The sequence below is a fragment of the Uloborus diversus genome, chromosome 2 (assembly GCF_026930045.1).
Source record: "Uloborus diversus isolate 005 chromosome 2, Udiv.v.3.1, whole genome shotgun sequence".
Lineage (NCBI taxonomy): Eukaryota > Metazoa > Arthropoda > Arachnida > Araneae > Uloboridae > Uloborus > Uloborus diversus.
The window spans coordinates 78,532,095-78,559,371 of record NC_072732.1 but is presented as its reverse complement, the minus strand read 5'-3'; the positions used below and the strand labels follow the sequence as shown (position 1 = coordinate 78,559,371).

At 31.9% G+C, this 27,277-nt stretch overlaps 1 protein-coding gene across 1 annotated transcript in view; it reads left to right on the top strand.

The window, feature by feature from the left end:
- The window catches only part of LOC129217120 (mortality factor 4-like protein 1), a 79,805-nt gene that overhangs the window by 29,359 nt on the left and 23,169 nt on the right, over window positions 1-27,277 (top strand). Inside the window, exons 6-11 of the mRNA XM_054851373.1 lie at window positions 1,622-1,666; window positions 2,628-2,713; window positions 14,290-14,391; window positions 14,471-14,562; window positions 17,669-17,771; window positions 19,596-19,665. Of these exons, the coding sequence (XP_054707348.1) occupies window positions 1,622-1,666; window positions 2,628-2,713; window positions 14,290-14,391; window positions 14,471-14,562; window positions 17,669-17,771; window positions 19,596-19,665 (498 nt within the window). The remainder of the gene's footprint in view (window positions 1-1,621; window positions 1,667-2,627; window positions 2,714-14,289; window positions 14,392-14,470; window positions 14,563-17,668; window positions 17,772-19,595; window positions 19,666-27,277) is intronic.

Genomic DNA, 27,277 nt, shown 5'->3' with positions numbered 1-27,277 from the left:
TCAGGTACTAGAAAGTAGTATGGGTATACGGGAAAGTAGGTTCATTTAGTTCTAGACGGAGCTTCTTGTTTGGACTTTCAGATTTGTTAATGAAGTAGTTCATCATAACATGTATGCTCAAATAAGCAAATAACTTACACATAGCAATAAAAAATAGGTTAATAGTTCTTTAAAACTCACTTGTAATTTCTGTACCTCAGAAGCACTGACGTAGGTCCAAAAATTGCAATATTCCATTTATTAGTGCATTGTATGTAGAAGCCAATTCCGTATCTAACCATGTGAACAGAATTCTTTTTAAAATATCCTTTTTAATTTTTTAACAGGGTTAAAAGAGCTTGCATCCCATCCTTTGCATGCGCCAGAAAAAAAGTTTTTACCCTGTAAATTTATCATAATGTCCTACTTCTTTCTGGCACAAAGATACAGATTTGTTGAGGAAAAGTTTTTTAATCATTCTTCCTCTTTTCTTTTTTAACCTTTTTGAATAGGTTTTTGACTTTTATGTATACATGTCTTATACAGTTTATATGTATATATATAAACTACATAAAACAAACAAATTTTATAAGTAGGTGGAAGAACTATAACTTAAATGTGAGAACCAAATTTAAATCAGAAAAAGTGGAACATGACAGGACTTGTCAGTTGTGAAAAATATTAGACACATAAAGTAACAAAAAGTGAGATTAGAAGTGCTTCAATTATTAGTAGGAATTACGGTGTTTTTGCACCTTCAATCTTTTTTATTATTATTTTATCATACCTCACATATGTTTCTGTGTGTGAAAAATAAAAGCTGCTCCAAATTGATGCAAAACTTCCAAACTCACCATTTTCATGCTCCCAAGATTGCTCCTAAAGCAAGTTTTAGTCAGCACATCCTTGTTGTAATTTTCTTGATGATAAATACCAATTTTCAACATAGTATTTTTCATGGAACGGAAAACTTTCCAACCTTGCTTAACACTATACTGATTTTGTTCTACAATTGACTTATTTTTCATTGCAGCGTTCTGTTCATACATTAAGCTCTTCTGCAGTATTGTATTTTTTAACCAAAATTTCTATAAAAGTAATCCTTTCATAATACTTGAGATGTTTAAATTTCAATTTCCGATTTAATATGCAATTTAATCAATTTTTTCCTCCCAAGTTCACTTGTTGGAAACTTATTTGTAATTATTCTATATGTTATATATTTTTTGTTTTTGTTTTAGTATCGAGTGTGGGGGATTAGTATCTATTATTAACCAGAGTTATCATTAACTGCTTTCATTACTAACCAGAGGTGCAGATGTCTATGAAGGCAAAAATTCTATGTCTAGAAAGACAACTATGATTTATGTCGAATAGTAGTTGAGAAAAAAAATTTCCTATTCAATTTAACCTTACAAAATTTTAAATGCATAAAGTAAGTTACCCTGTATGACTACATGATTAAATTTGTTTCACATTTTGATATAAATTGGGTAACAACGTTCTTTAAAAATATTAAAAAGTAAGAATTTCTGGGGGTTTTTTTTTCATTATTGTTAGAAGAATTTTTACTGTTATTTTTGTAAACAATTGTAATGGACAAACTATGATTGATTAGTTTTTATTTTCAAATTCTTTAAAGTCTCAAGTGAAAAAAAGAAAAGGCCTGTCCCAGAAACTGAGGGAAGTAAGTAATTTAGTTTTATTATTTTCTTTCTTTTTTTTTTTTTTTTTGGACAACTCAAAGTCAGCATACAAATTTTAATTTAAAATGCTATCACTGCAATTATTGATTTTCTATATGCCCTCTTATCTATTATTATTAAAATTTGTGCATGTCTGTAACTCTATCTTCTCCGGACTATCAAAGTCTCCCAGGCCAGTGCTGGTACTATTAGATACAGGATATTTGGAAAAGCCATTCCGAAATGTCTCACGACTTTAATTAGAGCACCAGATTTTATGAGAAATTACCAGCAGTGGCGCCAAATTTAGCGAAGGGGCAGAGCCACTGATCAGGGGCACCCAGATGGGAGGTCGCTGTGACCTCCCAAAAATTTCCTTATTTGGCAAATTTTGTGTGACGATTCGGCAAAATCATCATCATTCGGAAAAATTTGTGTATTCGGCAAAATGATCATCATTTGGTGAAATTTGTAGTTCATTCAGCAAAACTATCATTATTTAGGGAAATTTTGAGCTCCATTCTCCAAACTGAGAATTTCTTCCCTCCTAAAAATTTAAATTCAGGGCACCCCTGCCCCTGAGATACATTGTCAAAGATGGAGTTTATGCCCTGGTACCACAGGCAATGCAGAGAGGTCTAATCCCTTGAACTACACCGCCAAAGGCGGATTGGTGATTGAGCACCATAGGCAACAAGGCAGCCGCCAATGCCAGAGAATGGGGGTTGGCGAGCGAAGTGAGCAGGTGGAGGATATATTATTAAGCATAAATCTGTATAAACATCTTGTAAGGGACTCATCCCAAAATAAATAAATAATAATAAAATAAAATGAAATTTGTAGTATGATTGATTTGGGGGAAAATTCTTTTTGTTGAATTGCTCTTTGGTGCACAACGTTGATATTTCTAGGTTGTTGTTTTTTCCAGAAGCATTTTTTAAAATTTTATTTTAATTCTCCTAGCTACTCCTGCTACATCTTCCGTGCCAGAAACACCAACAGATTTACAAAGAAAGAAGCGAACTCGAGCTGAACAAAATGTTGAAACTGTGAGTAAAGTTCTAATGTTTTTTGTTTGTTTTTTTACTTCCTTTTAAAAAAGGAAGTTTTGTAATTGAAAAAAAAAATTTCACCCGAAAATCGACCTTAATTTCCATTTTGCTCACCCCCGAATGAATGTTAAGTTTTTTTTCAACTCAACCACATGTGGAAAAGTACCTAAGAACGTATAGACATGAGAAATATCCATTTTGACAATTCTCGAGTTGGTTACAATGAGTTTTCTCGTGACGACTGTATGTACGTATGTATGTGCATATGTATGTGCATATGTATGTCGCATAACTCAAGAACTGTATGTCCTAGAAAGTTGAAATTTGGTATGTAGACTCCTAGTGGGGTCTAGTTGTGCACTTTTGGTTGCATTCGTGTGTTTCTAAGGGAGTCTTTTGCCCCTTTTTGGGGGAAATCATTGTTAATTTTGATTAGGACTCGACCGATGCATAGGCCTGGCCGATGCATCGGCGCCGATGGTTCAACAATTTAGCCATCGGCATCGGCGGCCGATGTTAAATTGCAGGAAACATCGGCCCATCGGCCTTAAAAACATCGAAAAGCCGATGGAATTGGCCGATGTTTTTTTTTTTAAAAAGAACCTTTGATGTTTTACCTTTTAATACAAAGTAAAGGTTGTTTTCATATAAAATTGTTTACTAAATTTCAGTATGAATTTCTGTTTTAGTCACCCCTGAAAGAGTTTTTGATACTGCATTCAGGTACCAAATAGGTTAATTATTGCGTTGTTTCTTGCTGTTGGATGTACGTATGTATCTCTCATAAGTCATAACTCTAAAATGGTAAACTGTAGAAGAATAAGTTTTCGCATGTTGGATATGCGTACGTTCCAGTTGTGCACTTCCCTTTTTTGTTTTCGATTGGGTGTTCTGAAAAGCCTGTTTACTCATTTTTTGTGGCTATTAATTACTTATTCAATGCAAAACTAATATAGCGTCTCAGACTGACGATCATTTGGTGATATATTGCCGCATTGGAGACCATGGAAACTAACATGAGATGGCGAAACCGATTTTTGTGTCATTTTGTTAGATTCCTGTTGAGCCGACGGTTATTTTTAATTTTTCGATATTTGTAATATCCTCTTGAGACCTGTACTTAAAATAATACAATTATTTCCCAATTTTTAATTTTACCTTGCATAAATGGCATCAAAAGAAATAAATATGAACAAAAAAATTCAATTCAGAAATTTTAATTACCATAATTAAGTGGTACCCAATTGGGTACCTCAGGTTTATATACATATAAAAAATGCCTATTTCACATGAAATTCCATGAAGCAGTTCCGGTTCTGCAAGCATAAAAACAAATTGCATTTGATGCACCTTACTCTTGATTTACCTTTACAGCCTGGGTTTCGGCATTTCATCTGATTTTGCAGTTTAACATGCTCTGGAAAGTGCCCTACTTTGTCATATCTTACATCAGTTCCAGGAAGAGGAACCACTTTTTGCGCAATTTTTCTGTCTGAATTGCATTCTTCCTTTGAAATTTCTTTGTTAACTAAACTTTCTGCGATTGCAAGTTTAAACTGTAGCAATTGCAAATAGTCTTTTCTTCTTACCTGGCTTTGTTTGCAGTGACGGGTATACAGGATCCATGAGTTACATGTCGCCATGTCCAGAAAATGGGCAAAAACACGCATTGTCCATTTCTTGGTTCGCGTTGAAATTCGATAGTAAGCGATATATCTGTCCATCAGATCTACTCCGCCCATATACGTGTTATAAGCTTTTACAACAGCAGGTTGCTGGACATCTATTTTTTTATTTTCTTCTTTGCACCATCTCTTACAAGTCCCTTCCGGACTGATACCAAATGCATTCGACAACATCAGTACTGATTTATTGTCCTTCCATTTTACCAGACAGGCCTTCCCATCTGCACGAGTTCGGAAAGTAGACGACCCTCTTTCCATGTCTCGATCTTGTGGAAAATTATCTGCAGCACCATCGGTTTGATTTCGCATTATTGTACCTGTCAAAGATATATTTCTAATACGAAGATAATCCAGAATTGGTATACCAGTGAAATATCTGTCAGTAAATAGATGGGTAACTGATGTTGTTGGCACAGTAGCAACTAAATGTTTTACAACGGCTCCTCCTAAACCATAGGATGTCTTATCATTTGTTGATACTGTATCAGCGCCGGTATAGATTAGAAAATCTAAAACTAACCCATCCTGTGCAGCGAGGACAAAATTTTTCAATCCTACAGGATTAGGTTTTGAAGGAACATACTGTCGCATTGCACAACGGCCCGAAAAGGGGATCATCTGCTCATCAATGGACAAGCATTTTGTGCGAGGTAATGTTAAACAGCAATCCCGGAAACAATTGATAATAGGTCTAACTAGGTGTAATTTATCTTTCTTTTGTTCATCATTAATAAAAGATTTGTCAACAAAATGCAACGTATTCCGCAACTCAAAAAATCTGTCTCTGGTCATATTTTTCGTGATCATTGGCATATCACAGCATTTTGACCAGTACAAACGTACTTGTGGGAGTTGCATGATTCCCATAATGATATGCATGCCAGAAAATATTTTAATTTCTGTTGCATCTGTTTTCTTGAAACGATCACCTTTTTTGAGATATGCATAAATATTGGTTTGTTTTGCACACTCATCCCAAAAACTTTCAGGAAAATACTTATAAAAATATTCAGTAGGATTTAAAGGTTCTCCTTGATGTGAATCATCTGTTGGTGCCTTGGGAATGTCATCCAAGTTCTCACTAGAAAATCTGTTGAGAGAAAATATAAAAATTAATGTTATGTAAAGGATCTGGAATCAATTACAAAAAACAGTTTGATTTAAAATTTACGCGGTAGCAATGAAACTGTTTTAACAGGTATTCCTAGGATGATAATGCCATTATTTAGTACTGGAGTGAGTAAACTTGGTGTTTTGATTTTCTTTTCTTTCCTTTCAGGTTTTAAAATTACTATGTTTTATTTTTAGGCATTAAATGTCACTTAGATTAAAATTAAATAAATATGCACCAACTTACGCAGATTTGTTCCAAACTGATTTGTTCCTCTTTCTTTTTATTCCTTTTCTATTTGGGGAATCCGGTATTATCTCTACAGGAGTAATAACTTCTTCAGGAGCAGAATCTTCACTTTCAGGTTCGAAACTCTCAAGGAAATCAGGATCATCAATGTCTGACAAATCTCCATCACTTTCTGCAAGAAGAGCTTGGATTTCCTCCTCAGTCAAATAACGAACTAATCAATGAAATAAGCAAATTTTGTAACATTTGAAACCCGAGGTCCCCAATTGGGTACCTTCTATTTCAAGCATCATTAACAGAGCAATAAAGTGTAACTAATCTACATCAAAGCATGTTTATATAACTACCAGGCTATAAACTATATATAAACATAAAGTAAAATGTTGAAGAAAATTTTTAAATAGAAAAAAAAAATTCTTTTCTTACCTCTATTTCGTTTCTCCGCCATTTTCTAATTTCCCGCGACTTTAGATGAAGAACCTGATTTCCTGCATGGAACTAGTGGCACCATCTATTGAGAATCGCTAAAAATAGACTTTACCCAATTGGGTTCCGTCGGTTCCGGCGCTGATACATGTGATTAATGTTTCTGGGGGCGTTTTAGAAAAGATACCCAATTGGGTACCGTAGGATGCAAGAGGATATAAATCACAGTAATGCAGTCTTTTCTGTATCGCTTCGGCGGAGTTACAAGTTTGGGGCCCGTCGAAATACATTTTGGGGCCCTATTTCTTTATCCCAGAAGTTGTAAAACATTTATCATAAGCATTTTTGTAACTCCTACGGTGCCTCTATGGTTATGGGACCTCTCGCGCAATTGCAACATTTGCTATATTTTAAATCCGCCACTGCACGTGAAAACAAACTCGGGTGCAAGTTTTGAAAAGGTTTTTCTGCTCAATGTTTATGATTATTTTGAACTCTATTTTTTACGACTATTTTTTGAATTTCATAGAACACTTGCGTGCCCCTCCTCCCACTCCCTTAATTTCTGAAATTAAACTCTAATTGTACTTCTGAGTTGTTTAAAACTAACACCATTCATAATATTATGAGAATTTTTTTTCAGACTTTATCTATTGTTTAGAAAGAAATTAGAGCATTAATGTAAGAAATTGATTAAAGACGTTTTGAATGGTGACATAATTCGGAAATCGAAGGGACTTTTGAATTTTTTCTTCCTAAGTGCTGAAATAGATTCAGAAACTCTTCCGAGGCGTTGGTTTTAGCGGTTCTGTACTAAAAAAAATAGGCCGAGGTTGGGGCCGAAGTGTGAGTTACTGCAAAATCAGAGGGTACCCCCCCCCCCATTTGGTAATGCGCCATCTTTTTTGTATCATTAATTGCGATCTATTTTTTTTAATTGTAACTAACTATTTTATGTATTTATATAAAATCAATGAATAAGTTATTTTCTTTTTTATGGAAAAGTTTCAAGCATTTTCTATTATGCAATTTTTTAAATTTCAGAAAATCATTTTTAAATTCAAGAATTTAATTTAAACTTGTTTGTAAAACTTCATAAAAGATTAAACAATGAAATTGTTCAATATTATATGTGCAAACATCAGATCAAGTAGTATATGTGTATTCATTTATTAACTTGGTGTAAGTATTGAGTTTGTTTATTGTACCTGCATTTTAAGAACGTCGCTCTTTTCACGGCTATTTTTTTTCCAGCAAAATTTATGTCACTGTTTTAGTTTTTTGAAAAATGCAAAATTTTCTATTCATAAATTTTAAATAAGTATAAAAATATTCCTATTTTGATTTAGTATTGTAATTTATCCGTTTCCTTTTTTGTTTAATTTGATGACTAAAAAATGTCTACGTGCAATCTTTTCACTTTAATTGCATAATTTTTGTTGACGGTTTCATAGTTTTATTCTTTTTTTTTTTTTTTGAATGATTTAACAACACAATTTAATGTTTTTTAACTATGTTTAGTGTACCTAAATCCATACATCATTACAATATTACTGAAATCTTAGTTATATGTTCAATAATAATAATAATAATAATAAATCAATTGGTTATTAAACAGTCTCTTTGTTTTTCTTCCATTTTCTTTCTTTCTTTCTTTCTTTTGGCTGTTGTTCTTTCTCTTTCATCATACAGCAGTCAAAAAAGGAGAAGCATAACTACACCCTATACAGATTGTACGTAGTACGATCCAAAATTTCGGGGACAAGATGTATAAAACCTTACCCAGAACAGTTCACATTACAGAAGCACATCCACCTTCAAAAGGTTACCTTGAGGTACTTCTGCCAGTGTTCATATAACTTTTGGAAACACTCATGGAAGCCATTTTTCGCTACCTTCTATGATGCAGCTTTATCTTCTCCTGACGGAAGAAAGCGGCGTCCGTGCAAATGTTTTTTTTTTTTTTTTGCTGGGAACAGGTAAAAGTCACACGGAGCTAAGTTCGACGAAACGTTATGTTATTTGTTTGTCATATCAGAGTATTGACCAATCGAACAGTGCATCCTCAATATGTATGTCACCTTGTTCCCCACGATGAAGTTTAAGCAGTAGCGCAAGAGACCTTACAGGAGGTTGCGAAAAATGTCTTCCAGGAGCGCTTCTAAAAGCTATACAAACGTTGGCAGAAGTGCATAGTCGTTCAAGGTGACTATTTTGTAGATAGATGTGCTTCGGTAATGTGAACTATTGAGGGTAAGGTTTTATACAACTTGTCCTCTAACTTTTAGATCATACTACGTACGTATAAGTTTTCAACTTACTATTTCATAACGTTTTTGAGTGACGTAAGTTCACGCGCGTGAAGACATCAGAAGAGAATTTGCGATAATTAACTGAGGAGGCGTTCAAAATGGATATTTCGGTCATCTACATGTTCTTAGGTGCATATGCATGTGCAGATGTGCCGAAAAAACTTGTGAAGTTTAAATTGGGTGATCGTAAAATAGATATTTAGGTCAAAATCAGATTTTTTTTGTGATTACAATTCCTTATTCGTAGAAGGGAAGTAAAGTGAAATGAATCAATGATCCTTTAAATCCCTGACAATTTTATCAATTTATTTCTGTTTGATTTTTTTTTTAGCATCGGCCAACGGCATCGGCCATCGGCAATCGGCCATTTGGAGGAAAACAATCGGCCATCGGCCATCTTTGAACAATCGGCCAACAATCGGCATCGGCCCATCGGCCAAAAAATGCCATCGGTCGAGCCCTAATTTTGATGTAAACTCAAGTGGTGTTACAATTTAGTGGACACTTGGTGATATATCGCCAGTCTTTTAGTTGCCAAGTTTTGTCACCAACTTGGTGATAAATTTGGCGTGTTTTTTTTTAAATAATTTGGCCACTGTTGGTGATATTTAGATAGTAAACTATTGAATCACATTAAAATTACCAATAATAGGAAAATGACATTAATTTGGAGTAAAAGGAAGTCATGTGAGGCACACATCAGCTTGTTTGTCTATAAAATCATCCTTGTGAGGAAATTTTGAAAATTTTTAAATCTCTATGTTCCAGGTTCTTTTAATAAGGCCATTGAGTTATTGATGTTAGCTGGCGCTTAACTCGTTCGCAACCATGATCACGTATATGTGATCACCCGTTTCTCCCTCCAGCGGCTGTATTATCGCGGCCGTGATTAGACTTTCCGTCCCAGGCAAGTTGTGATCACGTATGTGTGATCTCAGTTTGGAGCAATATATTTGAATTTTTAAAGGACACTAGATGGCGCTTGAAGTTCGCTACTTTTTCCAAAACGGTTCTACTTAGTATTGACCTTCAACATGTGGTTTCAGTTATGTTCTTTTTTTTTAATCCAGGGACCTGGATGAGAAAAACATCTGCACGTGTTACAGCTTCTGAAGCAGGATTAATCAGAGCTCAGATTTATGACTTTTGCTCCTTGTGTTTGTTTATATTTTAGTGAAATGGAAACGATGAATATTTATTGGTTAAGGGGGTGGGAGAAAACATTTCAGTTTTAAATTTGATGAATCTTATTTTGTATGGTTAGGATCAGTTTTATTTCAATCACGATTGATAAAAGAATGAAGTTTTTAAAGGAGGGTCAGGTGTAAAAACGGATGAACAAATCATATATGAAAAGGAAGGCATTAATTTTGAATATTGGAGGCTGTGATACCGAGGATGTTCGTTTTAGTGCAGATATTTTAACGTAAGTTAATGGCAAGCAAACGTCAAAGTTACAGAGGTATTTCACAAAAATTAGTTTGATATACTATTTCACACTTTTGTCTGAAATATATATATATATATATATATAGAGAGAGAGAGAGAGAGAGAGATTTTCTATTGTTTTGCCTGTATTTTGAATGCCTGTATGCAAACTTATACTTTATTGTTTTTTAATAAGTTGAAAATTTAACTGAAATGTATTCAGAGAATATTAATGTTAGTGAATCAAAAGTTTCAGTGCATTCAACTGCAGTAATGATTTTAAATGAATTTTTAAATAAAATTAGGCTTAACTACCAAAATCACCCGTGTCCTATCAGGTTAAAGAACAATGGATGCAAAAATATTTTTGAATTTGTAAAAAGCTAAATGTTTAGCCTTTTCCTCCTTCCTAATAATGGACCAAAATAACGGTTGATTTTTACCAAAATTATTATTTTTTACTGAATAATGAATTTTAAGTTGTGTCATCATTTTTTTTTTTTTTTTTTGATATAATGACAACAAAATCTGTCGTTCTTTTAGCTCACACTTAAGGAACAACAGATGCAAAATATTACTGATTTTAAAAAGGCAAATGTTTCGATTTTCCCTCTGCTAATAATCAAGTTGTTTTTTGCAAACTCTTCAAATAATATCCCTAATATAATAAGTATAGTAACAATAGTATTCTAACTCCTTCAATAAATAAGAAGCTTTTTGTAAATCTTTAACTGAGCATAAAATTATGTCATCTTTTTTTTTCTTTTTTTGGATAGATATGCAAAAAAAAAGAGAAAAATCTTAAATGAAAAAAATCTTTCTAGAAGTTCATAGAATGAATGACAGTGCTAAAATTATTGCAACAACAGTGGAACATTCAAACAAGTGCTAGCTGACCCATGCAAAGCATCCAAATTTAAATTAAAATCCTTAAAATGTTAAAATCCTTATTCACTGGGGGGGGGGGGAGAGAGGCTCAGGCCCCTTTGTGAGCATGAAGTCTGAATGTGCCAAAGATTGCAATTAGAAAAAAACAAGATTCTTATAGAAACACATGATTGATAGCTAAATGATGGACTATTTTCTTGCATTAAAAAAAGACAGAAATTGTTATTTTGGACAAAAATGTCAAACTAGCATTTGGAAATATTTTGTACCAAAGATAACATAAATAATGTTGAAACTCTGAAATCTATTTTGCTTTTTGAATTAATAGAGGTAAGAAGACTCTTTAATTTGATCAAATTTTTTATTATTTCTATTCTACATTTTTGTGTGTGTGTAATCCTATACTTTACAATTCGATGTACAACCAAACTGGATATAATGCCGATATATGTATAGATATCGCTTTTGGGTTTATCCTCACTTTCCAACATCTTCAAGTGCTGAAAGAACATTTTCACACCTTTAGTTTTGTAGACAGCAAATTAAAAAATCAATTAGGGGTGGAAGCTTTGATCATTAAGGCATAGATAAAGCAAGTGTGAGTGGTTGTTGAGGCAGGAATCATTAGGGGAGAAAGTCGGGGGAGACCACGTGACTGCGACCTTTCACAGAAGACCTTTCGCCAGAGCTATGCTAATTCTGGTAGGTATTTGAACAGTCGTTGATTTTAATTTTTTACCTTCTGCCTTAAATGTTTTGGCACATTTTATTTTCCGTCACCTGCAAGTGCATAGTTTACTGATCCATGGATAAGTTTTTTTTTTTTTTTTTCAATTTCTACAGTAAGTTTTTTAATTATGCCAATTTAAAAATGGCTCTAAATGTTGCGCTCATTGATTAATAGAGTTAGTATTTCACACACGTTTTTGAAACAATGTAAATAGCAGCAAAGTAGAGTTCTTTACAATGAATGGAAATTTCTTTATTCTTTTGCTCTTTCCTTTTATATTGCATAGTTTTTTTTCTAATCCATTTACTATTTCATGCGAACTGGAAATGAATAAAATATTAAATTTGTGAACATGATGTTAAAAGTTTTAATAGTAATGTATTTCAAACTATTTTTTAGCCTCTCTTCCCCGTAAAAGTTTTTTTTCTTTAAGAAAATTAATGAAATTTATAAAGATTTTATCTATTGCAAAAATAACCCCAAAAACACAAAGAACATTTCCAAAAATAAATAAATTGAATGATGAAAAAAAAAATTTTTTTCAAAAGACAAACTAATTTTTCCTCCCAAATTAGGGTGTTTGAACTTTGTTTATGTTTTACTTTTCAGCAAATTTTTTTTCTATTATTTTAATTTGATCATTGAATAATAGAGAAAATTTTAGAAAATCTAAGCATTTATACTTTGTGCTCGGAATTCGAGAAAAACTCTTTGAAATCCGTAATGCAGTGCAATTTTCCATAGACTTCACAAGTTAGAGGTTGGTTGGTTTTAGAGAAGTACTTTTACTGTGCACATGATTTTATTGCGTGTAAAAGTGGTTGGTGAAATGAAAAAAGTGTTAATATTGTTTTATAGGACAGAGAAAAAAAAGGTTTTGATAAAATAATTGTTATTATTTTATCAAATACTGACAATTATGCGCACTGCGATAGGGAATGTTGAAGAGTCGAAATCTCCCATAGAATAGAGACATAGAGGAAGAAAACGCCAAAATCCTAATGGTCGTAGACACGTGGTACACGCTGGCGAAATTATTTGATATTTTCCCCCGAAGATAAAACCTGTCGCCCTTACTCCTGCTTCAGCACATACAATAGTGAATGAACTGGAGGCTTTGTCTATCTCTCAATGGTCTAAGGGTGGAAGAGGCTGCTTGACTGACATATGTTCAAATTTTTAAACAAATAAATAGAGACATACCAAGTACTTGGTAACTACTTTATACTCTGCCAATTTGCCAAGTACTCAGTACTCGGCCAAATTTTGATCAGATACTCGGCCAATACCAAGTAGTTGTAAAATATTGAATATTATTCAAGACAGATTTTACAATTAATAAAAAAAGTGCAAGCATATAATATGCTGCAATCATTTACAAAACAAATTTTAATTTTGAGAATAATGAAGTTTGTTATACTTTAATGTAGTAAATTTATTTTAATGTCCCCAAAGTTAATAAAACTTTAGGAACAGTGCTGACACATGTTTTGGCATTACGAGGAATGCACTTTTCAATGCTTAAAATGTGAGCTTATGGATTTAAAGACATACAACAAAAGTCTTAATTTATTGTTGGAAGTCTTTTGCATTCATTAGCTCGCATTTTATGCACTGAAAAAGACATTCCTTGAAATGCAGAAATACGTGCCTGCAGTGTTCCCACACATTCGTGCTTTTAACGTTTTATTTGCTTTTAAAAATAATTTGTTTTGCGGACAAGAACTATAATAGATTGATATAATTTGTTTTAATTCCAACTTGATTAATCATACCTTTTATTTATTTGTTTATTATAAATTATAAAAATAAATTTTTTGTAAATTTTTTGACACAAACAAAATTTTTGAAATAATGCGAAATTAAATTTCAGCTGGAATTTTGTTTTAAAAACTATTATATGGATATGGAGGTCTCTATTCCAATATACTACTATCCTATACTACTATTTCAATGATTTCAAAATTCATCACATATGTGTCAGTGGTTCTTTTTATAGCATAATTGGTACTCGGTACTCGGCCAAAGTGCTACTCGGTATGTCTCTACAAATGAATATCACTATTGATACTGCATGTGATTGAATTTCGGCAAAGCTTTGTTCCTAAGGTTAAAATTTGTGAAGTAAATTGTATTGTCAATTCTCCTATGCTCTATAACTTATCTTTTTGGGAACAAATACTTAAGAATATTAAGTTGCATAGCAAAAAATACTTTGTTTATGGATTTATTCTATCACCTGGATGTTTACCATTTATTTAAAAAATCTGTCTTGTGGTTGTCTCAGATTAAAAAAATAAAAAATAAAAAAGATTTTGTTTGCAATAAGATTTACTTCAGCAATAAGGCTTTCTTCAGCAGGAATGTTGTAAAACTTTTTTGTTTAGTGCTAGTATTGCATGCATGTAGTACAATACTATATCAGTGTTCAACTAGATTGTTTGATGAATATTTGTTTGAAATGAGTATTCTTCCAAAGGGCAGAATAAGCCGACAGCGAAATTCTCCTAGCGTTCCTACTTCAGAATCTAATTTATTTTGATAAATTTATGCTGAAAAGTTTGATTGCTTTTCAGGTTTATAAAAAGTCCCTTTGAAATTAAAAAATTAACTTGTTTTGGATGTTACAAATCCCATTTAAAAGTTTGTTTTTATAACTTCATCTTTGCTTTAAAGATTTAACTAAGAATTAATCTAATTTTTGTAATTTAGTTACATAATTTTTCCCCCCTCTGTTCAATTAGGAAGAAGAATATCTTCAAAAGATTGAAATCAAGATTAAAATGCCAGAAGAGCTTAAGCATTGGCTTGTTGATGATTGGAATCTCGTTGTACAGCAAAAGAAGGTATCTTCAGAATATTTTTTAATTCAGCATAAAATACTTTGGACGAAAAAGGATTTTAATCAAATCATATTCTTTGTAGCTAGTTCAGCTTCCAGCACGAGTATCTGTTGAGAGTATTATATCTGATTACATAAAGCAAAAAATGTGTGTGAAAGGCATGACGTTGAACAAGTAAGTTAAATTTTGCATATTTCAGGAATGATAATAGGATTTATTTTGTATGTAGAAGAGTTTCAGAGGTAACTAAATTAAAATTTATGATACAGTGAAACCTCTATGAACGACCACCTCTATACAGCGATCACCTCTATTAACGACCAATTTTCCATGGCACCGATTTTCCCTTGTATATACCTAATGTTAAAATACCTCTGGGAAAGACCATCGAAACCTCTCACAACGACCGGCATATCGAAAACTTCAGCTGTAACAAATGCTAGAAATTTTTCGTTAGAAGCCAAAAAAGAGAGACAACAAATGAAAAGCAATAGAACATTTAGTTTACACACATATCAATCTTCTCTTGTTAACAGAAGTGGAAAGAAACCAGAATAAGGGATTAAAATCTATTCTCCCTGTGGTTTCAAACACGTTCCTTTCTTGTCTTCTCTTGTTCTAAACCTCAAAAATGTCACAAAAAGGAGGGCGTAGTTTTTCGGACCCTTGGGAAGTTAAAAGGTTGCACAGGTATATCACCAGTCAAGTCAGGCGTGCGTCCCCTATCATATGGGGTGATAAGAGGAAGGGTGATAAGAATAGAAGTTCTCTAAAGGATTGCTTCTTGGAATTTCTTGTTTACTACGGGAGCGGGGGTGATTAGAGTGAACAAAATCTACAGCTCATTCGAATAGCTAAAGTATTGGTTTCAGTGTTGCATTGGATCTGCATTTGATCAACATCGCAGTAAAAATGTCGAAAAAGCGAGTTGATCTCACGCTCGAGAAACGTATTGATGTTATACATTTAATGAAGGTGATGAAAATGCGGGGTTGACGGATGCTGTACGACCAAGGCTGTCAGCTCAACAAACTCTAACAGAGATAGATAATCTTATGTTGCACTCAGATTGCACTAATGATGAGGACATTAATAACTTATTTTTACAGCTAAAAGCTAAGTTAGAATCTAAAGTTGTTTCAGACGAAACTAAAAGCCTGAAGCAGGCAAATCTCTTTACATATTTTAATGCTACTTAATAGCATTTAAATGTAAAAATCATGTAAATATTATATTTTACATTAAAAATTTCAAAAAAAAAAAGAAGAAGTTTCTTTGTTTAAACGTTTTTATTCTATTGCTTTTGATTACCCTGCAGGAAGAATATGAATAATTTCCATAGGTGCTATATCACCTTTGCATGTTAAAAAATGACCTAATGATCTCTAAGAGCGACCAACCTCCATTAGCGACCACTTTTTTCAGGAACGGAGAGTGGTCGCTCCTGAGAGTTTTCACTGTACTAATGCTTTGTGTCATTTTAAATGCAATTAATGAATATTTTTAAACATTCAAGTATTACTTTTCATTGTGGTGCTTGTCATAGTTTAGCTTTTAATAAAAATGCCTCCAATGTAAAGGTTTTTAAATTCTTCATTCCTTACTCCCTTTTTTTTCTGTTATTTAAACTATAAAATTACACTGTATAGTATTTCAATGTTGTTATTGCTTACTTACTTTTCGTTGCATAGTTTGAATTATATCTTAGTGACAATTGCTATTGCAGTGTGTAGTTGGAAAGGGGAGGGACATGAAAGGATGCAGTCCCCCAAATATTTGGATTTTTGTTGTAAAAATAATGCAAATGTGATATGAATTGCTTTCAAATTTTTCTTTTGGCCTGTTATTATGGCCTGTTACCATATTGTGAGTAGCACTGGTTGTAACTGGACCTGGCAGATAAGTGAAAGGATATTATATCTTCTGCTGCCAAGACTTAAGGGAACAAATCGCCATGTGCCAAAAAGCATCTTCTAATGATAGAATTGGATGTTAATTGCAAAGCAAATATGCAAACTATAAAAGATAGCCAAATTAAGCAAAAATAATTTTTTTTTAATTTATTTTTTATTTTCTGAATAAAAATTAAGTATTAATTGTTTTTTAAATGTGTTAAAAATCACGATTTTTGCTTGAAAATTTTTTATTTATTTATTTTCAAAATAATTTTTATGAGGAAATTTAAAAATGTATCTTAGTATTGAGATAACAATGAGTTTATTATGATGAGTTAATATTGAGTTTCAAGTTCCCAGAAGTCTTTTTTTTTTTTGAAGGAGAAAAAAAAAGACTTCTGGAGTTTGTTTCTTCTTCTTCTTCTTCTTCTTCTTCTTTTTTTTTTTGAAAATTTAAGTTTTTGTTTCATTTTGAAATTTTCCTGTAACCTCATATGTATTTGCATTTTTTTCTTCAAAAAAAGTGTGATGTCCCCCCCTCCCATATTCATATCAGCATAATTTAAATTTTGGATCAAATGCCGGCATAACAGCTAGAGTTTGAAACTATTGGTAAATGTAAGAAAAACATTCACAAATTTCTTGTTCTAGGCAAAAGTAATTATAAATAAACAATAATTATTCAACCAAATAATCAGTAAAAAATTCCTTTTTTTTTAGAAATCAGTTCTCTTTTCTCCCTAGGGATAAACTAAAAATCTGTTAGGAGCACTGTTACTATTATCATTGCGTAAACTTATCTGTAATAATGTTAAAATAATTACAAACGTTGTATAAAAATTCCTCCTCAAATTGAAAAAAATCCCCCTTAAAATTGGTATCTAAGGCAGGAGTTCCTTCCTAAAATTCAAGCCCTACTTCAAACCATTATTATTATTACATCATTATTATTATTTATTTCTTCAATGTTTAAACCCAAATGCCAAGTACTCCATTATAATTCAAGAGAAAGTTCTATTTGAAGGTCTATCTCAAAATGCTAAACTACTTAAAAAGGCAAGTCACAGAATTACTTACCAAAGCAAAAATCAGGGACTTAAATTTATAATTATCTACAGCTCTTAAAAAGGCATCAACGAGCCAGCTTTAATTTGTTGTTTCCTATCCAGAAGCTAAGTGTTAATGTTTATTACTAAATTTATGCCTTAAGCTGTGAAAATAAAAATCCGAAAAATAAGGAAAAAATCTTTAGTTTGCTTTCTAGCCCTATTAGCCTGTAGCGAAATCTATTAGTTGCCAGGCTATGTTTTAAACACTGGAAACGTTTGATATACCTTGTATTTATATTTTGTATGTAATAAAAAATATATTTGTTTTTAATTAAGGGAAACTGCTATCACTGAAGCTACTAATGGCATAAGAGATTATTTCAATGCTATGATAAACAAGCAATTACTTTACGGTATTGAAAAACAGCAGTTTCAAGAAGTAAGTTTATTATTATTATTATTTATTATTATTATTATTTTATTGATTTATTTATTTTACTTTTATTTATTTATTTATTTATTTTGTATGTGTAAAATATTTTAAGCTAAATTCATGAATATTTTATTTTTTGCTGTAATTTTTACAGAGATAAGTTAAGTAGGTGGACATATATGCAAACAGAGAAATCGTTAAAGAAATAAAGATAGATACAAGATGAACCTATTTGCCTTCAATATTTGAAAGACAGGAAAAATAATGAACATAAGGAGGTTTTTAATTGTTGTTTTAATCCAATGAGTATGAGTTGTTCATGCAATACGCACATTTTCAATGGATATAATAGCTATATAATAAAATTAGTTTAACTTGAAATAAGTATGTATCTCAATGAAAAGATAGCTGCTAATTTGTCACATTTTGGGAAACAAATTTCAAAAATTCAAAGTGGCAAACATTTTTAATGTAAAAATCAAGGGGAAACAACTTTTTTTTCTTTTCAAAAAGACTTCACTGTTTTTAAAATTGTTATTAATGTTTCAAGAAGTGGAACATAGGCAAAAACCTTAGAATGACATTCCTTCTGACTCGATGGTTCTAGAATAATATTGTTTAAATTGCAAACCCCAAGAAAGATTTAAGATATATACACGTAAGTGGATAAAAATTTCTATAAGGACAACATCACTGTTTAGATTGGCGTCAAACAGGAATTGAAGAAAAAAAAATACACCTGTTCAGTTAAACTTAGAAAAATTTCAAATGCATGAAGCAAGTTTACCTGGGAATAATACAAGACAAACTACATTCAAAAACTTGTGGGCGCTAAGAAGAAAGTCATATCTGCATGCACTGCAATGAGAACTTATTGAAAAAAGTAATGACTATTAAAATTTTATTTGCTTTTTACTATACATTTTAAATGTATTACAAGCATTTTTTTACTCTAATAATGTCACTTATTATGGTTTTTTTACAGTATTTCAATTGTAGTTCTTGTAATAACTCGCTATTTAATTGCAGCAGCTATACTTATCAGCATATTTAATTTTTCAATAAGCTTCTTAATTAAACAAATAAGTAATTGTTACATTTCTTATTTATTTTCAATTAAAATATTTATACAGTTGGAATATTTTCTTCGATGTTTTTACTTCTTTATAGTACAATTGCATTGGTATTTATTTCTCTGTAAATCTAGTTGACACCGTTTTAAATGAAGCTGACTAAAAAGTTTTCAGTAAAAGCTTGAGTTTTTGTTTTTGTGACCAAGTAGTTCAATCCATCTGCGTCCAATTTCTCAAACAGTCGCTCAAATTAACTTTCTCCGGTGGCTTCAAATTCAAAACAAATACATTATTTTTTTCCTATTTTTTAGACGTATAACATTTTTTTTACACATAGAAGTTTTTTCAATTAATAAATGAACTTTTGATTAATAAAATTTTATTGATGCCCCTCATGCTGTAAATCATTACCACTTCAGAATGTTGGTTCTTTGGTCAAAAACCATGAATTTCTGCTCCAAAAAAAAAAAATGTTTCCAAGCTGCTGAAAAACAAATCTGGATCAGTTGCCCTCCTGGAGCACCCTGTGTCAATATTGAATATACCAAAATTAGATTTAAAAGATTATAGATATTCATACCTCTCACAGATCCAGATTGAATCTCCTACTGATTTCATGTAGTAGTTTGAAATATAACATCAATAGCTAAGTATTTGCTTTGGCATTCATTTTACCAAATTCATCTCCTCTTACTTTACATTTTTTGTATATTTTTCCTTGATTATTTGCTATTACCATGATGATTTATATTTTCAGTTGTCTTCCCAACATCCTGATAAATATCCTTCTCATTATTATGGAGCTATTCATTTGTTGCGGTTATTCAGTAAGTTTCAATTTTGTTATCACAAAATGTAGAGAGTTCAGTATATTCTTGATATTTATCATGGTTTTTCTGTAAAGTATAAATGGATAAATTACAAGATTATTTTATTGCTATTTAGCTTTTTACTTCCTTTTACAAAATATAGGAAGTAATGTATTCGCAATACAAAAAATCTCACTTGAATTTTGGCCTAAATTTTGATTTTACTCACCTCCGAATGAATGTTCAATTTATTTGGTCCATCTGCATGTGCATATATGTAGCTATGACCATATAGACAGCTGAAATATCCATTTTGAGACAAAGATTCTATCTGTTTATTCTATTTTTTAGGCTTTCCTTTTTTCTCTAGAGACTGACTGAACATTTTTCGGAAGCTCTGCACATAGATATTTATAATCCCTTTCTCTAGAACAGGAATGGTCAGCCCGCAGTATGAATGCCACAGTGGCAGTGTATTGAGAGTGAAACATGAAATCATATTTTGAAATTTTTTAAATTGAGAAAATATCAGTTTTTTTTAAAAATGATATTTTTAAAAAAAACTGAACTTTAGAAGAAACTTTATCAAACTTCATAAACCCTGCTCATATTCTAAGAAACCTTCAAAATCAGCTTATAATTCATTTAGACTTAATTTTAAATGTAATGACAGCTAAAATATGGTCAATACACTAGCTTTACCTTGAAATATATCTATGCTTCGCTTAGAGGACACGTGTAAGGTGGTTGGTACTGGAATTGTCTGAACTACAATATTGATAGTAGGTATCATTAACTTTGAATAAATACTGTCATTACAAAGAATGCTCGTTGAAGTATATTTGCATTACACGACTGATAATTTCAGTATTGCTGAAGTAGGGGAATGTGGGGCAAAGTGAAATGGTAAGATCACTTGCTTTTTTCATTATGAACAAATTAGAATTTTGTTCTAAAATTTATGGTTCATAAAGAAGGAACAATATATTTTATAATAAAACTTGCTCTGAAACATAATTTTTATTTTTGGCCGTAACTTTGTACCTCCAATAAAAGGTGAAAAAATTTCACTTCTTTTTTCCATGAAAATTAAAATTTTTTGAATGAAACATTTTGATGTGATAATTAAAGATATTTTTGATCAAATGAATGAGTAAAAAAACAATGAATGAATAAATAAAAAGAAAAGGAAAGAATAAATGAATTATCTATTATAAGAGAAAAAAATGAGTGAATAAAGTTGTGAATGAATAAATAAATAACACAATTAATAAATGAAAGAATATAGATGACATAAGTAATTAATAAACCCACAAGTAATTTGATAAAGTATTGAATAAGTAAACGAAAGTTTTTGAAAAATGAAAAGTGTTCGAACGTGACTTTCGAACGAAAGAGAAACTTCGTTCGTGAAAAGTGACTTTCGAATGAAAGTGTTCAAAAGTCAAGGCAAAGAGAAACAAGCTGTTTCTCTTTACCTTGCTTGCACTTGAATAAGTGTACAATAAATTTTAAAGTTAAATAAGCCTAATATTAAAGCCTATAAATTACTAAGTCTGAACAAATAAGTATTGCACAGAATATTAGTTAATCTTAATTAATATTTAAAATTTTAATAATGCAAATTTTATCTTATTATAATAGCAAAAATATTTTTTGACTTACAACAAAATATTACAATTTGAGTACCAATTTTTGAAAATTGCTTTTGTTATCATACTTTTTAATCTTCAGAGGTAACTTTATCTTGACTGGAATCAGGGGCAGATACAGGATTGGAGGGGGGGGGGGTCATATTCAAGAACGTAGTCTTACGTACAAAATTGTTCTTCTACAAACACCCCCCCCCCCTAAAAACTCTTCAAATATACAAACAAAAATCATTGAAGTCAAAAAAGCTCTTCAAATATGTTTACAAAAATCATCGAAATCATTGATAAAAATCATTTGAAAAGTTTTCTTTTAAAATAATTTTTCAGTTTTAGAATGTAAGCTGAAAATTTTCGGAAACTTCGAATCACAAAACCCCTGGTCGATTAAATATTTGCATAATACTCAACGCATATCCATCTTAGATTATAAATTTGCATGATACTTGACACATCCATCTTGTATGCAGAAAAGTAGCATCACTTAAAATATTAGCAAAACATCACTTAAAATACAGTAACCCCTCGTTATATCGCGCTTTTCGGGGGACAAAGAAAAAGAGCGATATATTAGAAAGCGCAATATAATGGAGGGTATTAAAGATAGTTATGTCCATTGTCCAATACACAAGTACATTAGCATTCATTCTTTTTGACATGACTTTCTAATGGTTTCGATGTGGGTACTATCACACCTATTGAAATTTAAACAAGATTGGAATTTAAGTAAATTTTCACTGTCAGAAAGTTAAAATCATCAAATGGCGAATGGAGACTAACTTTCTGAGCTACGGCGAGATAAGAATGAGCATTCCAATACCCTCTTGTTCCCAATAGACTTTCTAATCCGTTTGACTTGCTGTAGAAAGGATCTGAAAAGTAAAAGTAACCACATTGTTTACAGAAAACTTTTTTGCCCATCCAGATCATTCTTCCTTTCTTTGATGCAAATCCCGGTTTGTGCAACGAAGCCCAAATCTTTTCTGTACTAAAAGAAGGGCTCATATTCTCTTCTACATGGTCTAGTATGACACTTGCTTGACGTCTCTCACTCATTGTAAAGGCAATGTATCAATACAAAAGAAAATGTCAAGTAGTTTACAGACCATCTTTAACTGAAATATACTGTGCGGGTATGTACATTTGGATGACAGGAATTGCTGCTGCTTTTCCAGCAAAGTAGCTTCCTTTTGTTCATTGACAAAATATAGAAGAAAGAGACATTCTCTGTGCGTGCAATACTATATGTTTTCAGAAATGGTTTCAAACTTAAAGCTAAGTTTTTTTTTTCTTATTTTAGGCTTTAATATTTCGGGAGACAGAAGAAAAGAGATATATCCGAATGAGCGATTTAATGAGCTGCGGTATAACGAAGGGCTACTGTAATTGTAAAAAATGCGGCAAAAATCTAGTTAAAAATTAAATATTTTCTGTAAATATATTTCGGACTTGAGAAATTACTCACCGAATGATTAATTCCAAAATAGAAAATCGGAGGTTAACAAAGACGTCGCAGTCTCCGAGTCTGATACATGAACTCTGGATATGTTTCCATCGGTTTGGAGTTCATCGGTTTTTTCAACAGTCCAAAAAAAAGTGACACACACCTTTGTCATCCGAACACTTCAGTGTTTCTGTTATAGCTCAGGGGTTCCCAAAGTGGATGCCGCGGCACCAAGGGTTGCCCCAAGGAGAGGTGAGAGGTGCCGCGAGCTGTCCGAATTTTTTCAATATGCCTGTATAGTTGAAGTAGATTAGGGTGCCATGAAAAAATTAATTCGTCAAAAGGAGCAGTGAGTTGGGAAAAATTGGAAACCCCTGCTATATGTAGTTCATTTGTAACAAACGAGGCTTTTTTTTTCAACGGGGTTTCCATCTAATACGGTCGGATAGTTTACAAGAACCTTTGTATGATGAGGTTTTGCACTCACATGACACTCAAATTTTACAATTTTGCATGATGATCCAACACTAATTTACTATTTATCGCACATTTAAAAATAAACTCAGCACGACTAAAAATGAAACTAAATATTACAACAGAAAGGAATTATAATCTACATAAACTTTATGTTAAAAAAGAAAACATTTACACACTCAAATATTTTATCCATTGAAGCGATGCCTGCAGCTTTGGATATAGTTTTAATGACTATCATTAATTGAATTTATTGCATAAAAAGCTATCAGGCGTCAGACACTTCTTTGTTTGCGTTGGCATAATATCACATAATATACTAGAAATAATGCGATTGCGTTATACGATAAAGTGGGACTGGTCACTTGACGAGATTTCAAATAAATAACAGAGCTCTCATCATTGTTTAATTTAATGGGGTTGTTTTAGGTTATGGTGTAACTTTCAATGAAATTTATTATTATTTGGCGGTGTTTGATTTTAATTTTAACGGATTTTTGGCAGAAGCTTGCAAAAAATTGACGATAACTTCCCCATTCAGTAACTTACATGAGATTTGGCTTGGTATTAAATAAAACCCTGTATTATGTATTGTTTAGGTAAAAAAAATAAATTCATAAAAAAATATATAAAGTCATTTGAATTTTGACTTTTTGAACTCAAATTATGTTTTTTGCAATCACGAGTTGCGAAGGACCCTACTCGTTGGATTTGAAATACAATGAAAATGACCAAGCAATTTGCACCCGTCATATTATAACTTTTGATTAGGGTGCGGTAATAAAAACAAAGATTTTATGGCCCATATCTACTAGTACACTTATCATAAAGATTATTTACAGCGTATAATAGTATGTATTATTCTTCTAATCAATCTTAAATGATGAGAATATAACAAACTAAACTCAGCGGCGCAACGACCCATGTGAAAACAAGGACTACTGTGCTCATCTCAGTTAATGAAACCAAGTGCTCTGAGGTTCAAAGGCAGATGTTCCGGTCAGGTGGTCAGCCAAAGGCGGAACCCCCACCGTTTACTTCCTAAACATACTTGGTAATCATCTTGGTAGACACACTGAAGGAATGACAGGCAAAGTTGACCGTGCCCAACACGGGAATCGAACCCAGGTCCGCAGTGTGGATAGGAACTTGTAATCTGGAAATTTAGTTTTGATGTTTTGTTGTTTAAGTTTCACTATATAGGTGTTTTTGCCTGAAAAAACGTAATTTTAAAATTATTTAAATGTAAAGTCGGCTCGAATCAATCTCTGAAAGAAATATGCATAAAATCAAACCACAGACAATTTGTAACTATAACAGCCAAAATTTCCCTCTCTAAATAAATATTAAAAACGACCATCGCCATGGTGATCTAAAAAAATATAAAAAATCAAAGCAACATCGATTTTGGTAAATTCTTGATTGCTCAAAAAAAAAAATCCTTTTCTGTTGAAAAAAAAAGTTTTGTTTGGATCGAGAGTGCAGAACAAAATTGCCTAGGCTTTTTTCTCAAAAAAAAAAAACGAATGCTGAACATTCTGCCGAAAATTACTTTTTTTTATGATTGAACTTATTTTTTTGACAGAATTTGGACAGTTTAACGACATTTTGTAACGACTCTGGCTCTAATATTTTTGGATACACGCCAAGACAACGTTGTCGTAACGTTCTCAAATATGCTTTTTATGTCTTGCAATGAATTTATGACAAAGGTTTTATAACGTAGTAGTGGCAGGTTTTAAAAAATCATAATGCTTCGACCATTCTAAATATTCCATGGTGTGTTCTAATTTGAAAAAAAAATCATAAAATCCAATAAGAGTTTAGTTATAATTAAAAATATGTTAAGTAATCCACCCATTCTATTATTTATTTCTTACTTTGCCAAGCAATCATGTTATGATAATCCAGTCAGAAATGTGGCATTAAAAGTTTTATTAAAATGTAAAACATTCCATTAAAACTATATACATCAAACAATTTTACATATTTCCAATCTCGCCAAGCGATGCATAACTCAACCAAAACACGTCATAATAATAATAATTAAAAGCTGCATTAAAAATGTAAAAAAGTTGGAAACTAAGTTAAACATCAGTTTCCAATCTTGCCAAGCGATCAATAACTCAGCCAAAACATGTTATAAATAAAATGTTCCATTTAAATACACAGCTATCCGCTTATTAAATTAACTGTCATTTTTTTTCGAATCTCGCCAAGAAATCATATTTCTGTAACCCTTTCAAACTTTCCATGAAATTTCGTATAGGTAGACTAAGGTTCTTTAGAAGCCTGAAGTAAAGCTTGTTTTGAGCATCTCACAATTGCTCTTTTATTCAACTACTTTCAATTGCTTTTTTGTCATTAGTTGATCGGTATTGTCTCTCTTCTCTATAAACATTTACCAAATGCACCTTTGTTCTGGCAACATAAAAATGGCGGATGCCATTGCTAAATATATTTACATCTGAGGGCGAGCTTCTATTGGTTGTTGGATAACGTAAAAATCTGTCAGAAACAATTCAATATTTTTCAGCTCTTGATAACGCCGCATTTAAGCTTCCAGAAAATAGAAACACCCGGATGTAGGTAAGATTTTACGTTTCTGCCTTCGATTTCTGTCGATTTTCTGCCCATGACTGCCCCGCCCCTAACTTTCTCAAGAAAAGCTATATTACTGTCTACATATTTTAGATACATGTACTATAAATAGAAAGCAACAGATTGATTAAGGTCATAGCAGAAAAGCAATTTCACTTACTATCAACTTAATTTTTGTCATTAGGCTAATGTGGTCTTATAATTCTGTCCAACATCTTCTTTTTGTTCAATGCAGTGACATGTTGTTAAAGTATTAATACTTAATTATTCAGTCAGTTCAGTGTATCTTCCCATAACTTATATTAAATATGATCCTTGTTTTCAGATGTTTTCGTTACACAACTACCTACACTGTTTTACTAAAATATTTTATCTGTTTCTTTTCTGGCGCTATATTTTTGTCGAGCTATGTATTTCACATCTCAAAATCACTCCTCTAAAAAATGTCAAGGAGTATTTTCATACCTTAAAAAATCCCTAGTTACATCTGTCTGGCCCTGTAGAATCTATTCAAATGTAGAATGAAATTTCATTATAAATTAAAGGACTTGCCTGCAAAAAACTAACAAAAATTGACAGTGGGCTCAACAATCCCAGCCATTTCAAGTGAGGTTTGATTGTATTTAATTTTAAGCAAAACAGGTATTTAAAAAATGACATAAATAATGAACAAGTCAAGCACAAAAATTAATTGCATACTTTCTAATCGCATGCTATTTCACATCTCAAAAATAAATTTCAATTTTCTAAAAAATGTCCAGGAGTATTTTCATACCTTGAAAAAATCCCTAGTTACATCTTTCGAGAGCAGATTGGGAAAAAAAAATCAAGATTAGTTTAAAATATTTTAAAATTAATCTTTTGAAATAACTATTAGAATTAATTAAACATAAAATGTCTATCAACTCGTTCTTAGAGAGCCATCTAAATCAATGCAGTGAAGGAAGCATGCAGCTTACCTTATCATATATGTTCTTCATCTGTTTTGTATACCTATAGTCCAAATTGATATGTTGGAGGAATCTTCCGCTAAATGAGGCTGATATCCATAGATGAATATTCACGAACACATTAAAACCATAACTCCTTCTGAACTAAGAAACACAAATTTAATATATATATTACAGCACTACATGTTTACAGTATAAGCAGTAAGAGAGAAGTGAATTAAGTTCTAACAAGCAATTAAAGTTCCTGGTTTGCTATTTGGCGACAGCGCCGTCTAGTGGAGGAAGTGGGCAACATACACAGTTTCTAACATTCCCCCTTGTGTGTTGAACACTACATTAGTCCAAGTTCTGAGCGAAATTTCTCAAATAGAGGTTTTGCTAGAGGCTTTGTAAAGGCATCTGCAATCATTTCTTGGCTTGGTAGATATATGACCTTTAACACTCCTTTTTCTTGAAGGTCTCTCAACAGATGATATTTCACGTCTATTGCTTTTGTCCTACAGTTGTTTCTA